We start from the raw sequence: 13,125 nt of genomic DNA, 5'->3' as shown, positions 1-13,125 counted from the left end.
GGTGGAACACAGCAATGTGGTCATTAATCTTGTTGGAAAGGAATGGGAAACAAAGTAATTTTCCTTTTTCTGTTCCTATCTAGATAGATTTGCACCAGGTATTGGACACGTTTCTGCTCTTGAAAAGTACATTCTTTCTGTGATCTTCTAGTGTGCAGTTTTTGTTCTGTCAGAGTGCAATGTGCTGCTTCATACACCTTGCAGATGTTTCACGGGTGCCCTCCTGTAGCTGACAGGGGCTCACCAGTTTCTGTAAGCTCATATTGACATTATTGCAGAAGTGACTTTCATCCTGGCACTTCAATGCAGTGTTGAATTGTTGCTTGCTAGAATAAGCTATGAACAAGCTTTTTCTGTTCTCTGGTAAATGTTGGTAAACAGGAATAGCTAATGGAGAGTCCCTAAGATTATGATTAATAACATCATTCCTTGACAGATTTTTTTTTTGGATACTATTAGCACTTTTTGGTAATAATTTTTAAAAACAGTTCCTTTTTGAAATCCTTTTTAAAAAAATCCCATATTTATTTTAAGTTAAAAATACCTGTAATAGCCTTTTTTAAATGTGTGCAATTATGTTCACTTTATTTAAAGCCTGGTGCAGAACTGCCAGAAAAAAGTCTCTGTTGTGTGATTTACCTTTATATGGTACATAATTTTGCTGTTGTAGTAGGCTGAAACAAATGTAGGTACCAGTTTCATCTGTGTTCACAAACCTAATGCCTTTATTGCTCTTTTTTTTTTTGTGAGCAGCCATTTGATGTTCAAATTGTAGAATTGTTAGTCAAATTGTATGAATAGAATTAGTAGTCTCAATTTGTAAAATTATTTTCCTAAAATATTTCAGCTTTTCCCTGTCTAGTCAAATATTGTACATAACTTCTGGGAGACTTTGATTTCACAATCAGTATCATAGAGGTACTTTCTTTATCTGATAGCCACTTATCTCCTTGTCCCACTGTTGGAGACTATAACATAGTTTACTTGGGAAAAAGCCCACCAAACCTGAATTAACTTTGGTCTTGTGCACCTGACAAGGTTTTTGTTTATATCTTCAGACTTTGGGATATAGGTGAAAGTGTACAAACCCCTGTCAGGGTTGCTTTGCTCTGTTACTCAGTTATGAATGTAGGAGCTCAAACACTGCTGTCAAAACAGAATAAATTTTGTTGTAGAGTGCAAGTGAGGGAAGAAAAGAGTCTTTATAGTTGGCCCAAGGACAATGTAATCTGTGTTTATCTTTCAGATATGTATTTCATGTGTACTTCCCCTTTAAAATTTCTGGACTTGTTTAAAAAGTATAATTTAAATAAGGAAGAGCTTCTTTGTCACTGAAAGGAAGAGTGAGGAAGACAAGAAAACATTTCATTCTAGTTAAAACCCTGCAGACATTGTCATTCTGATCAGCTTCAAAAGCAAAGGAGTCTTGGTACATTAAACACTTTGGATGTTCCAGAATTTACCACTGTATTGCACAAATGTTCTTATCATGGGTTTTCTACATATGATATTAATGGTGGTGCTGAAACCCTGAGATAAAATTCCATGATCTGTTAAACATGAAGTCAGACTAACCATTGTAGTCTATGAAAAATTAACAAGGAAAATAAAAAAGAGTAAGATTAGAAGTAGAGATCAGTCAAAAAAAGTAAAGCCTGCCATTAAATACTTTCCTCTTTGCCTAGTACTAGTGCACAGTCTCATCTGTGTATACTATGTTGTTTGAAAACTCCATAGTTACAGGAGGGATGTTGTTCGTTCTTGTGTGTTTCTAAAATCTATTTCTGTGAGTAGAACAGGAGTGATGGTTCCCAGGATCAGATTAGTTATTGAAGGGTCAAAAATAACTTTTTATTTTTAAGGCTTTCTTTAGACTCCAGTGGGATCTGAAGAGCTGTGGGAGTAGATAAGGACAGAGTGAGAGAGGCATTTGGACAAGATGTTTGTTACCCAAAGCAAATGAAAAAGATGGAGCAGGGTGCTTACAAGGACAATATAAAGACATGAGGAGCTAATTTGCTTTCCTGCAGTCTTGGGATAGTTGGAAAGAATTTTGGGATTGTTGCCTGTCTATAGTGTCAGTTCTGCTTGGAGACAGAGCTTCTGTATTGTTCTTGATCAGATGCCAAGCTAGATTACAGTTGAACCCCCTAATTTAGGCCCCTTGAATGCCATAAAGTGAGTGGAGTTGTTCATTCTGCATGCTTCTTGAAGTCCCAGAATCATAGAATGGTAGGGGTTGGGAGGGACCTCTGGAGATGATTTAGTCCAGTCCACCTACCAAAGCAGGTTCACCTAGATCGGGCTGCACAGGAACTTTTCCAGGTGGGTTTGGGGTATCCCCAGAGGAGACTCCACAACCTCTCTGTGCAGCCTGTTCCAGTGCTCTGTTACCCTCAAAGTAAAGAAGCTTTTCCTTGCGTTCAGACAACCTCTGGTGTTCCATTCCAGTTTGTGCCTGTTGCCCCTTGACAGTAGTTCCCTGTCTCTCTTGAACTGTGGAGCCCAGAACTGGACACGGTACTCCAGATATGGCCTCACTAGGGCAGAGTAGAGGGGGTGGAGAACCTCCCTCCATCTGTTGGCTACACTCTTTTGAGTGCACCCCAGTATACCATTGTCCCTCTTGGCCACAAGAGCATGCTGTTGGATCATGGCTAACTTTTTCACCAGGACTCTCAGGTCTTTCTCAGCAGAGCTTCTTTCCAGCAGGTCAGCCCTTGACCTGTGCTGATACGTAGGGTTGTTCCTTCTTCTTGCCTTTGTTGAACTTCAATAGGTTCCTCTCCACCCAACTCTTTAGTTCCTCACAGCTGCTATGAAATGGTTCTAACTGTTCTGTCAATGTAAAATTTTCCAGTTGTGTGTTCTTTAGGTTTTTTTTGTCCACTTACTCAGTGCCTACTACCTGCCCTAAAGCAGGCTGCTCAGAATTTTTGATCTCTTTTGTAGTGTATTTGAGTGCATCAAATCAAGTCAAATTTTAAGATGCAGCACTTAAAAAAAAAAAAAAATCTGTTTTCACTTGGGAAGAGTTTTCTATTTGTCACAGAGGTTACTTCATACTGATTCAGTCTAAACAGGTGAAAAACCAGACAATTCTAAAGCTGGAATTGAAGCTCACAGGTAAGTGAAATGCAGTAGTAGTTTTTATTATATGAGGAGTCCTTCACAAAAGCAAACCTTGTTTCTAACAAAGAATGTTGAGATAGGTTTTTGAAATACAGTCAGGTAGTACGTAGTGATTGTTATTTGGTTGGTAGGCAGCTAGTGTTGATTGCTCTTGAGGTAAAATTTGTTTTTTTGCCTTGTTTTAGGAACTTCAGTTTTGAAGATGAATTTGTAAATATTCCTAAAAGTATTGCACAGATAACTAGAGAAGCTGGGGTGGAAACTCTCGTTCATATCTCTCATCTGAATGCCAACATGAAGAGTCCTTCAAAATACCTCAGGAATAAAGTAAGTCTGGAATCCTTTTGAATATTTCTCCTGAGAGCCTACTTTTATTTTTTTTTTTTTCCCCAACTGGATCTGTTTGAAGGAAATCAGTGTATGAATTTACTATGGAATGCTTTCTGCAGCTGAGGAATTTGAGTTCCTGTGCCTATTGGAGCTAGAAATCCTCCTTAGTATTTCCTGTGCTTTGGAGGGAAATAGATCTTATATTCCTGAAAGCTCTTCCTTTCTTCTGGCCTTGAATATCTTTGAATCTAAAATTGCTGTCATTAAGAAAGAGGAACTAGTTTGATGGTTTGGGATCCAATATCAGATTTAACATCTAAGGATGGAATGACCTAGCAAAGTAAGTGAATGATAAGATGAATCCTGCAAAAAACAGATGAGTATCACAATTATAGGCCCTTGGAGTGGGATTGTTACCTGCACTTGCACAAAAAAAAAGAAAATATCTGGGTTTGGTATCCTATAATTTTTTTCCTTATTAGGAGGTGTAAATTTTTATTATTGTTTTTCTCTTTTTAATATAGCTATTGTTCCAATTTCAGCTATTTTTTGCTTTGTTTGAGCTCACTGTACTTTGCTTTGTCTTTAGTATAATTTATTTTTTTTTAAACCAGGGTTAAAATTTGGTAGCTCTCAATGTGTAACAACTCTGTAGGATAATTGGGCCTTACTGCACTGGCCCTGTGGAAAGTAGATAGCTGCCACTGAAATTTCTAACTGCACTTAAGCAGTTGGTAGGGTGTTCTGATAATGTAGTAGGGGTTATGTAAACCTGTTTTCTTCCAAGCTCTGTAAGCAAGAGAAGCACTTAGGTACTTAGGCTTCTTCCTTTTTGAACATTGTCCCTTTAAATTTGTGTCACTTCACTAGTAAGACTGTATTGTACCTCAAATTGAAGAAATAACATCTATATACATCTAATAATACATCTTTATGGGACTTTTGGGATGTTCTGTGAGACCTTTAGCTGAGCATAGCATCTCAAAGATGAAATTGCTCAGATATAAATAATTTTTGTGCTACTAATGGTGTCATTTCTTTCAGTGCTGTCGTCGGGATGCATTTAAGTCCTGAAAAGGCATCCTTTTCTCAACTGTTGAGAACAGATCTAATGAATATGTTCTCTTTAATTGCATGGTAGGCTGTTGGAGAGAAGACAGTGAGGGAAGAATTTCCAAATGCTATAATACTGAAGCCCTCTGAGATGTTTGGGAGAGAGGACCGATTTCTCAATCATTACGCAAGTATGTAGATTTGAAATGATCCAACCATGTAGGATTTGTGTACCTGGCTGTAGAGAACAGAGGGAAAATGTGATTTATTTTTGAAAACCAGAGAGGCATGTTTTTATCAGAAATGTACTCTATTTTGTTAGCTGTAGGTATATAGTGGAAAACAAGGAATTTTAATCTCATGACTGAATTTGTTCTGAAGCTAGTTAGACTTTACTGTTGGCTTGTGAGCTTTTTTGTTTTGTTTTTTCCTGTTTGAGGGGGCTTTGTGTGCTATTGTGGTGGTTTTTTTTGTTCTGAGCTAAGGTCTGGTCATCTTAACCCTCAAAGTAGTGTGCCCTGAGACTAGATTTTCAAGTTGGTGATGCTCAAATGTAAAAATGAACCTGAGTTGTTTTGGGCTCAGAAGCAACAGTAATGACTCTGATTATCAGCAACAAAATTGCTAGACAGGGTAGCCTGGAATATGTTTCTGTTTTGCAAAGCTGAGATCTCTCTGAACCACTCTAAGTAAACTGTAAATGCAACCTGCCCATCATTGTTAATAAGGAAACCAAATGTGTGTTGAAAACAGCACTAGTGAAATTGGAAGGTGATTCTTCACAGTTCTATTTCTTTTTTTTTAAGTGGAGTCAGTTTTCAGAAGAAATTTACACTCAAGGTAGTACAAAATCTGTTTATTTGCTCTACTGGAAGGATTGAGAGTTTTCATTCTCCAGTTGTGTCTGTGTGTTTCTGTCAGACATGCGCTGGTTTGGTGGCGTGCCTCTCATATCTCTGGGGAAAAAAACACTGAAGCAACCAGTATACGTAAGTTTGCAACAGAACAAGACAATCCCAAATCCTCTGTGTGTCTGTGTTGGGGTTCCTTCCTTTCTGTAAATCACTTCTGAAAGAGGGGGGTGTGTGTGCATTCCTGTTTTCTGTTGGTAGTTATCTGATTTTTCCTTGCAGGTGGTTGATGTAGCACGGGCAATTATTAATGCCATTAAGGATCCTGATGCAAAAGGAAAAACATATGCCTTGGCTGGGTAGGTTACTTTTCTGATTCTAATTAACTGAAGTACTTCTTTTTGGTGTCATTTTTTGGCATGCTGCACAGTACATTTAATTTCTCTATCCATGTACACAGTTTGAGCTGCAGTAAATTCCACCTCCTTTTCGGGAGGAAAAAGTGACTCAAGCTGTTATTGTGAGTACTCGGAAAATCCTAGTTTGGGCCCCATTGCATTTAATGTTATGTGTATGTGCACAAAGAAATAAGACAGTCTTGGGAAACATGCTAGACAACATAGATTAGGAGAAAATTCTGCTAAAGCTGTGTGGAATCCACTTGGAATTAGAATGGACAGGGGCTGTGAATCTCTTGGAATATTTTGTGTACAAAAGCTACAAGTCAGAATTGGTCATTAGCCTTAAAAATAAAGAACGTGGCAAATGCCAAGGTATTGGGTGTCCATGCTTTGATCTTCATCCAGTAGATGTAGCAAGTTCATTGATAAAGAAAACAGTTGCTAATTAGTCAAGATACAAGAGATGCAGAACACATCTCTTTTTTCTGTTGCATGCATATCTGTCTTCCTCCCTTGTACACTGAAAAGGTGCATAGTAGCTGGATTTTGCAAAAGGCCTATCTGAGATTACATTGTTTTTTCCATGTTTGTTCTGTGATGCTGTTGCAGTGACAGCTCTTCATTCCCACTGCCAGAGGTTGTTGCTGGTTTGTCTTTTACTCATATGTCACTTTCTTCAGTGCTGTGACTGAGCTGTTGAGGAAGGTGTTATCCTGGCAGCTAGGATGGGTGTGCTGTGTGCTGGTGGTCTGGAAAAGGCAGGTCTTCAACTTCTTTTGGATCATGCTGAGGAACTTCTGCTCAAAAACTAGCAAAATAAGAGTAAGAAGCTAACAATGGTTTGAAAGGATTACTAACAGTAAGGTTATTAAATAACTTGAGGTTGCTTTCAGATCACTGGGGTGACATGAAGCATCACACTGAAGAGCAAGTGGAACATATGCTAGACAGCCATTCAAAACAAAACCACACTTTTAATCAAAGGAAATAGATATCTAGGTGTCAGACACAACTAATGTCAAAATTAACCCTTTGAGTGATTATTTTATCCTTTTGGAGCAAACCTGAAGGTGGGTCAGTGTGTATCCAAAGCCCCCTGCCACAAAAGGAATGAGGTGCCTGCTTTTAGTTTTATTGTGCTCTCAGCAGAAGCAACTGCTCCAACTGCAGGAAAAATTGAGAACTGCACACTAACCAGCACACTGTTGAGCCAACTGCCCTTCCATTTGGCTGCAGACTTTGAATGTATTCTTGGGGTTGCAAAGTCTCTTTTTTTTTTTTGGCAATTTACAGAAGGCCATGAGTTCATTGCCCAGGTTTCAGAGGCAAGAATGCAAGCGAGGGCGCCAAGGATGTCACTGCAGGGAACACACTTTCAGGCACATAACATACTCTGAATAAATGATGGTCTAAACTGAAGATCCAAATCAGTGTTGGAAAACCAGAGGAACTCTGCAGCACAACCCTTGACAAAAGCTGGATGAGATGCTTTATTTTTTTAAAAGGAGTTACCAGTTTGAATTTAAAATCTTAATTTTGTAAAAGAGCATTCTACTTCCTTTTTTGTTTATTTTTTTTATTATATGGTGGAATAGCATTTTAACTAGGACAGCTAGTGGTGTCATTGTTACTTCTGAAGACTGAAGATTTGGTATGGTTTTTTTTGACCTGTACACCTCATTCTTCCATGTTATTGGTTTTACTTCACCCACTTGTTAAATTTTTTTTTTAATCTTGAATGCTGATGCTCTCTAGAGCTTGCTGTCTGATGGCATTGTGGGTGATGTAATGACACCTCAATGTGATTCTGTTCTTGGTGAAGCTTTATTGTAAATGATTGATAAATACTGTTTGTGCCTTTACCAATTATTTTTGCATTTTTAAGTTTGGTTAGGGCAAAAAAAGGTAAGGGCAAAAAACATGGTGAAAACCCTGCTAATAACTAATGAAAACAAAGTTTGGGATTTTTTTCCTCAGCTAAATAAATTTGACATTACCCTATTTTGCTGTGTTTCACTTGGAAGTTCTATTGACAGAAGTAAATACCTTGGGTTTTTTTTTATGATAGCCCTTTAGTGTAAATGCAGATCTCACTCAGATTCTATAAGCCAGCTGCTTGGGCTAAGCTGATAAGGAGTTTTGAGTGTTGAATTCTTTTGAATTCTCCCAAATATACTGGCCTAGTTTTAAGTATATCCATTACATTGCTTTGCCCTGCTTTGCTTTACAAACTAAAGTAGTAGCAGTTTGGGGTTAAGTCTTTTTTCCAACATTTATTAACAAAATCTAGTTATGATTATTAGCATTGCTGTTCTTTCTGATGAACATGTCAATTGAAGGCTCAGTTTTTGTGCATGCAGCCTCAGACCTTGACATCTATGAGATCTGGGTTTGTCAAACTGAAATCCATGTTCTTTGTATCATAGTCCTTGGATTTTTGGACTCTCTGAATTTTTGCTTATTTAGTCTTACTTTAGTATGGTTTCATTTTTGTGGGGGTTTAGATTCCAACAGTAATTCAGTGTCTTTTATGTAAAAAGAAAACTACTGGGGTGGGGCAGGGGGGGACTGAAGATGGGAAAAAACCCGACAGTTATATCTTTAAGAGTTCCCTGCCTGGGAATTAATCAGTCTCAATGTGATTGTCATGTCACTGTGGTCTCTGACTTAGCTGAAAAGTACAACAAACCATTAGGAGACACTTTTGGTGTGCTCATTGCTGCTTTAATTGTGATCAGCAGGATGTCTTGAAGGCTGAAACACTGCAGTGGCACAGCAGTGTGCTCTTGTTTGTTGTCATAAAGGTTTTCAGAGTGTTTTGGAATACCAGCGAGTTGCTGTGAAAGTCAAGGGAGATACCTGTTACAGTGTGAGCCAGCTATGAAGACAGAGTATTAAAATGCTAAAGCAAAGTCTGAACAAGAAAGGAATGGGAACTCCCAATGGTGTATGTTTCTCTTAAACTGCTGCAGGTGTGCAGGAAAAGTGACTGCTTCCTCCTCTCCGTCTTGAGAAAGAGGGATGCTTTCTTTTGGGGGAATTTATCCTACTTGCTTCCTCTTGCTTTTGAAGAGAACAGGGTGTCCTTGGTCAAGCAAAGACAAGTAAATCAATTTCTTTGCAGTTGTTTGCTACCAAAGATGGGATGTTTCATTAACAAGCCTTTCTTAATTTTGCCGTTTGCTTTCTGGCTTCCTTCTATTACAAACTGCCAAGTGGGCTTGTACAAATTGAGCCCTCTCCCAGCACTGAAACGGATGCTCCAAAAAATGTATGGCATTTTTGCCCTTCCTTAAATGTGTTTTCCCAGAGGTGACATCATCTTGGCTGAGAGGTCCCCTGGACCTGTCTGTGCCCAGTCCAGGGCAGCCCCAACCTCTCCAGAGGCTGCCCCTGCAGCCCAGCCTGCCAGCACCTGGGCACCAGCACCCAGCACAGTGACAAAACATTTTTGCAGTTTGTGACATAGATTGTTACCATCATTAATGTCAGATGATGTTTTTCAAACTCAATCACTCTTTTTTTCAGACAGTAGAGAATCTGGAGGACCAAAATTTGTTCCCATCTTGCGAGGAAAACGACAAATCATTTCAATCGAGGAAGACGCTGCCCCTGCAGCCCAGCCTGCCAGCACCTGGGCACCAGCACCCAGCACAGTGACAAAACATTTTTGCAGTTTGTGACATAGATTGTTACCATCATTAATGTCAGATGATGTTTTTCAAACTCAATCACTCTTTTTTTTCAGACAGTAGAGAATCTGGAAGACCAAAATTTGTTCCCCTCTTGCGAGGAAAACGACAAATCGGGCAAATCACTTCAATTGAGGAAGACAGGCCCTTGTTAGGCTTGGAGGTGGAGGGCTTTCAAACTTTTGTCTCTTGCTGCAAATATTTAACTGTGCCTGTAATCTCTGTTGCTTTCTCTTTCAGACCGAAGCGGTACCTGCTGTATGACATGGTGGAATACATCTACGCAGTCGCCTTTCGGACCTTTCTTCCCTACCCGCTTCCACGTCCTCTCTACCAGTAAGTGGGACCCTTCCCTCACTGAGAATTTGGGATCAACCAGGTGGCAGGGGAGCCTAAATAACTGTGTTGCATTGATTATTTTTTATTCCTGGTTGGTAGAGACAGTCAGTAGCAAACTAAACAAACTTCTGTTAGTACCAAATCAGTGTGTATGTTGCTGTTTGTAGGCCCTGACAGATTTTTCTGCAGCGCCTTAAGGCATTGCTACTGTCAGCTCTCCTTCCAGTCTGGTGATCACTGCCACCCTGGAAGCAGAGTTGGGGAAAGGATGGATATGGGTATTGATTGACTTTCTAGTTCAGTCCTTTGCATTGATTTGAGCCAGTGTTGGAGGTTAGTTTATACTGACATCTTGGCCTGGGAATTTGAGCAGTGCAGTTGTGAGCAAGCATTTCCTTGTCTGCCATATGAGGGCAGTAACATCTTCAGAAGATGCTAATAAATTGGGAGAGAAAAAGGGAAAGATGCAGCATCAGTTGACTACAGTGAATGGGCTATGAAGGCTCTGTTTGCATACCTGAGCTGCTTCTGCAGCTGTACGTTTTGAGTTCAGGGGCACCGAGGATAGAATTGCAGCTATTGAGTAGTAGTGTATGAAAAAGTACAGTATAAATCTGAGCCTGGGCCTAGTCCTTAAAGCCTAATCACATCCTTTTGAAGAGCTACCTCAAACAGTAAATCCCATTTCAGAAGCTGCCCTCAACATGGCTGAGATGCGTTAACATTTGGGGTGCTGATCCTCCTCAATTTTAGTACGATACAAACTGCTAAGCTAAAACAAATCACCAATGCTGGAGCCCTCCTACTAATATACTAGTAGGACTCAATCATTGGATTCATGTAACTGATGATGAATAATGCTGGAACAACATCCTGAACCATTGTGGCTCTTTCCAAACTGGCTGTTGGGGCATCAGGTTAATGTGGCTCAGCAGACACGGAGCAGCTCATTAAAAAGTAACTATGTGGGTGCTTATTAGTTTTGTTCACATTTGCTGCAGTCCATTTTTTCTTTGTGGGCTAAACTAAGTGGTATTTGGTATTTTTGAGAAAAGAGTGCCTGGAAAAGGCAGATAAGCCTAGTTCTGTTTACGTGCAGTAGCTTAGTAACACCCAAGTCTGCCAGGTGGGCACTGCGAGTAGGAGATTCTGCCTTGAATACTGCGTGTCCTGAGACACTGAGCAAGGGCTGTAGTGGTATTTTTTTTTTCTCTGCCAGATTTTCAGTGTTTGAAGGGAAACTCCATTTCTGGAAACTGCAAAGATTCAGATCCTCACCCTTTTAATAGATGCAGATTGCTTCAGATTCTGTCATCTTGTTTGTGCGGGTGTTAACTCACTGGGTTGTCAGCAAGCGTGTTTTCTCATGGAGGCATTGAGTCCAACTTCATGACTAATTGGATTACTGTGTACACTACTGGGGAGCAGAGTTTGCAGGAGAGGCAGGGGCAAGACTGAACCTTGTCGTGTGTGGGGTTTACTTTGCCCACCCACTAAAAGCTCATTTTTACTTCTACATATCTGCTCCTCCATTCCTCTCCAAAGTAAAAGGAGATTGAATAATTCAGTAGCAAACAAAGTTACCACAAACACAACCAAGAACTTACTGGCTGGCACGTTCATTGTTTTAATGAATTCATAGCTTGCAGGAACAGCTACAGAACAAGCTCTTGCTCACTGTCTATTAAGTGTGAAATATTTTTACCAGTTCTCATTTTCTTCCGTGCATCTGGATAATGTTTATACTTCTGCAAAACTTTCTGATTACAGTTTAGTTGCAAGATTCTTTGAGATTAATCCATTTGAACCATGGATAACACGAGACAAAGTGGATCGGGTAAGTGTAGGGCAGCCCACAAGTTCTTGGGAAAGGTTTCATTGCATGTTTGCAACTTGCACTCGTAGTTTTGCATTCAAGAAAGGCTGAAAAGTCTGTACATCATGTGGTGTAATACTTCATTCAGTTCCATGGCTAGAATTTGATTTTAAAGAATTGCTTTCAGGCTGTTTGCATACAACAAAAATGTTTTTAAAGATGTCTATATATAACCTTCCTGAATAGGGGTTATGGTTCCTGCCATACAGTTGCTGCAGCTACTCTTCTGCAGTCTTGCTCTGAACTTATTTGTCCAGACCTGTTACAGTACCAAGGGGATACACTGTCAGAGCAATCTGGAGATTCCTCTGGTGTAGTTCTACACAGACTTTGTAAGAGAGAGGGACTAACAGAACTTTTTTTTAAAAGCCATCATTATGATGTAGTCTTTCCACTGGCATTAGTGGAAGAAGAATAGTTAAAATATTTCTCTAAATACATTTAAGATGGTGGGTGAAGCAGTTGGTGAGGGGGTTCTGTAACAAGAAGTAACATAAGAGGGGCAGGGAAAGGGCCCAACCTTCTTAAGTGTTAAGTGGTCCAGGCTTCATGCTTTGCTGTGCCCCCACCCCTCTCCTCCAAAACATGTGCTCTTGAACACAGCAAAGCCAAAGCAGAGGCTGGACGTGCAATGTGCAGCTAAGTGATGGAGAGTGGGTGTGCTCTCCACTTGTAGGTAGCTAGTGAGTTTATGTACCTCTAGATGCATTAAAATCACCTGTACCATCCAGCCAATGGCACTTTTAACAACCCAAATGGAACTGGCAGTGCCAGTTTGTTTCCATAAAAGAAAAGATGATGACCTTGGGTCTAAGGACACAATATGGTTTTTTAGTATGTCATGGGGTGTAAGGCTGTTCATTCTGTCCAATTAATTCTCTTTTATATTTTTTTTAAAGTTTCACACTACCGACATGACATTTCCTGACCTTCCTGGTTTGGAAGATTTGGGTATTCAGCCAACAGCTCTAGAAGAAAAAGCGATCGAAGTCCTGCGCCGCCACCGCAGGTACCGCTGGCTGGACGCTGAGCTGGAGGAGGCAAAACCAGCTAAGACTTACCCCGTGTAACAGTTGATAAGGTGCTTACTTTAGCACTTCTTAAACTTCCTTTGTATGACCCAATTTGTTTGGAGAACTGTGTACATACCCAGTAAAGCATATTGATCATGTTAAACGATATTTCGCTGGTCTTGTCTTTTTAATTGTGGAAGACTGTCACTGAAATGCAGCTTTTCTCTTTAAAAGGTCAGGAAAACGTATTTAGGTATTGTTGCTTAGCTTGTGAGCATTGAAGTATTTTGAAGGTGTCTTAACACCAGTCAGCTTCTCCCTTGGCTCTCAAAGCAACCGTATCACTGAGCCTCAGTAAGTGTTCAAGTGGCTTGAGGAACGTTGTGGTTCAGGACTCTGTGGCCTAGACCATGTACTTTCCAAGAGGGGGAGCTGGTA

At 40.0% G+C, this 13,125-nt stretch overlaps 1 protein-coding gene across 1 annotated transcript; it reads left to right on the top strand.

The window, feature by feature from the left end:
- The first annotated feature begins 7 nt into the window (after positions 1-7).
- Positions 8-12,837, top strand: NDUFA9 (NADH dehydrogenase (ubiquinone) 1 alpha subcomplex, 9, 39kDa). Its single transcript, XM_008938832.1, has 8 exons — positions 8-54; positions 3,318-3,459; positions 4,604-4,706; positions 5,437-5,504; positions 5,649-5,725; positions 9,700-9,795; positions 11,569-11,635; positions 12,574-12,837. The coding sequence occupies exons 2-8, from the start codon at positions 3,427-3,429 to the stop codon at positions 12,742-12,744; spliced, it is 615 nt and encodes a 204-aa protein (XP_008937080.1). The 5' UTR covers positions 8-54; positions 3,318-3,426; the 3' UTR covers positions 12,745-12,837.
- Positions 12,838-13,125: the final 288 nt, after the last annotated feature.

Source organism: Merops nubicus, unplaced genomic scaffold (assembly GCF_000691845.1).
Source record: "Merops nubicus isolate BGI_N331 unplaced genomic scaffold, ASM69184v1 scaffold21694, whole genome shotgun sequence".
NCBI classification, from domain to species: Eukaryota; Metazoa; Chordata; class Aves; order Coraciiformes; family Meropidae; genus Merops; species Merops nubicus.
This window is presented reverse-complemented; position numbering and strand designations above follow the sequence as displayed.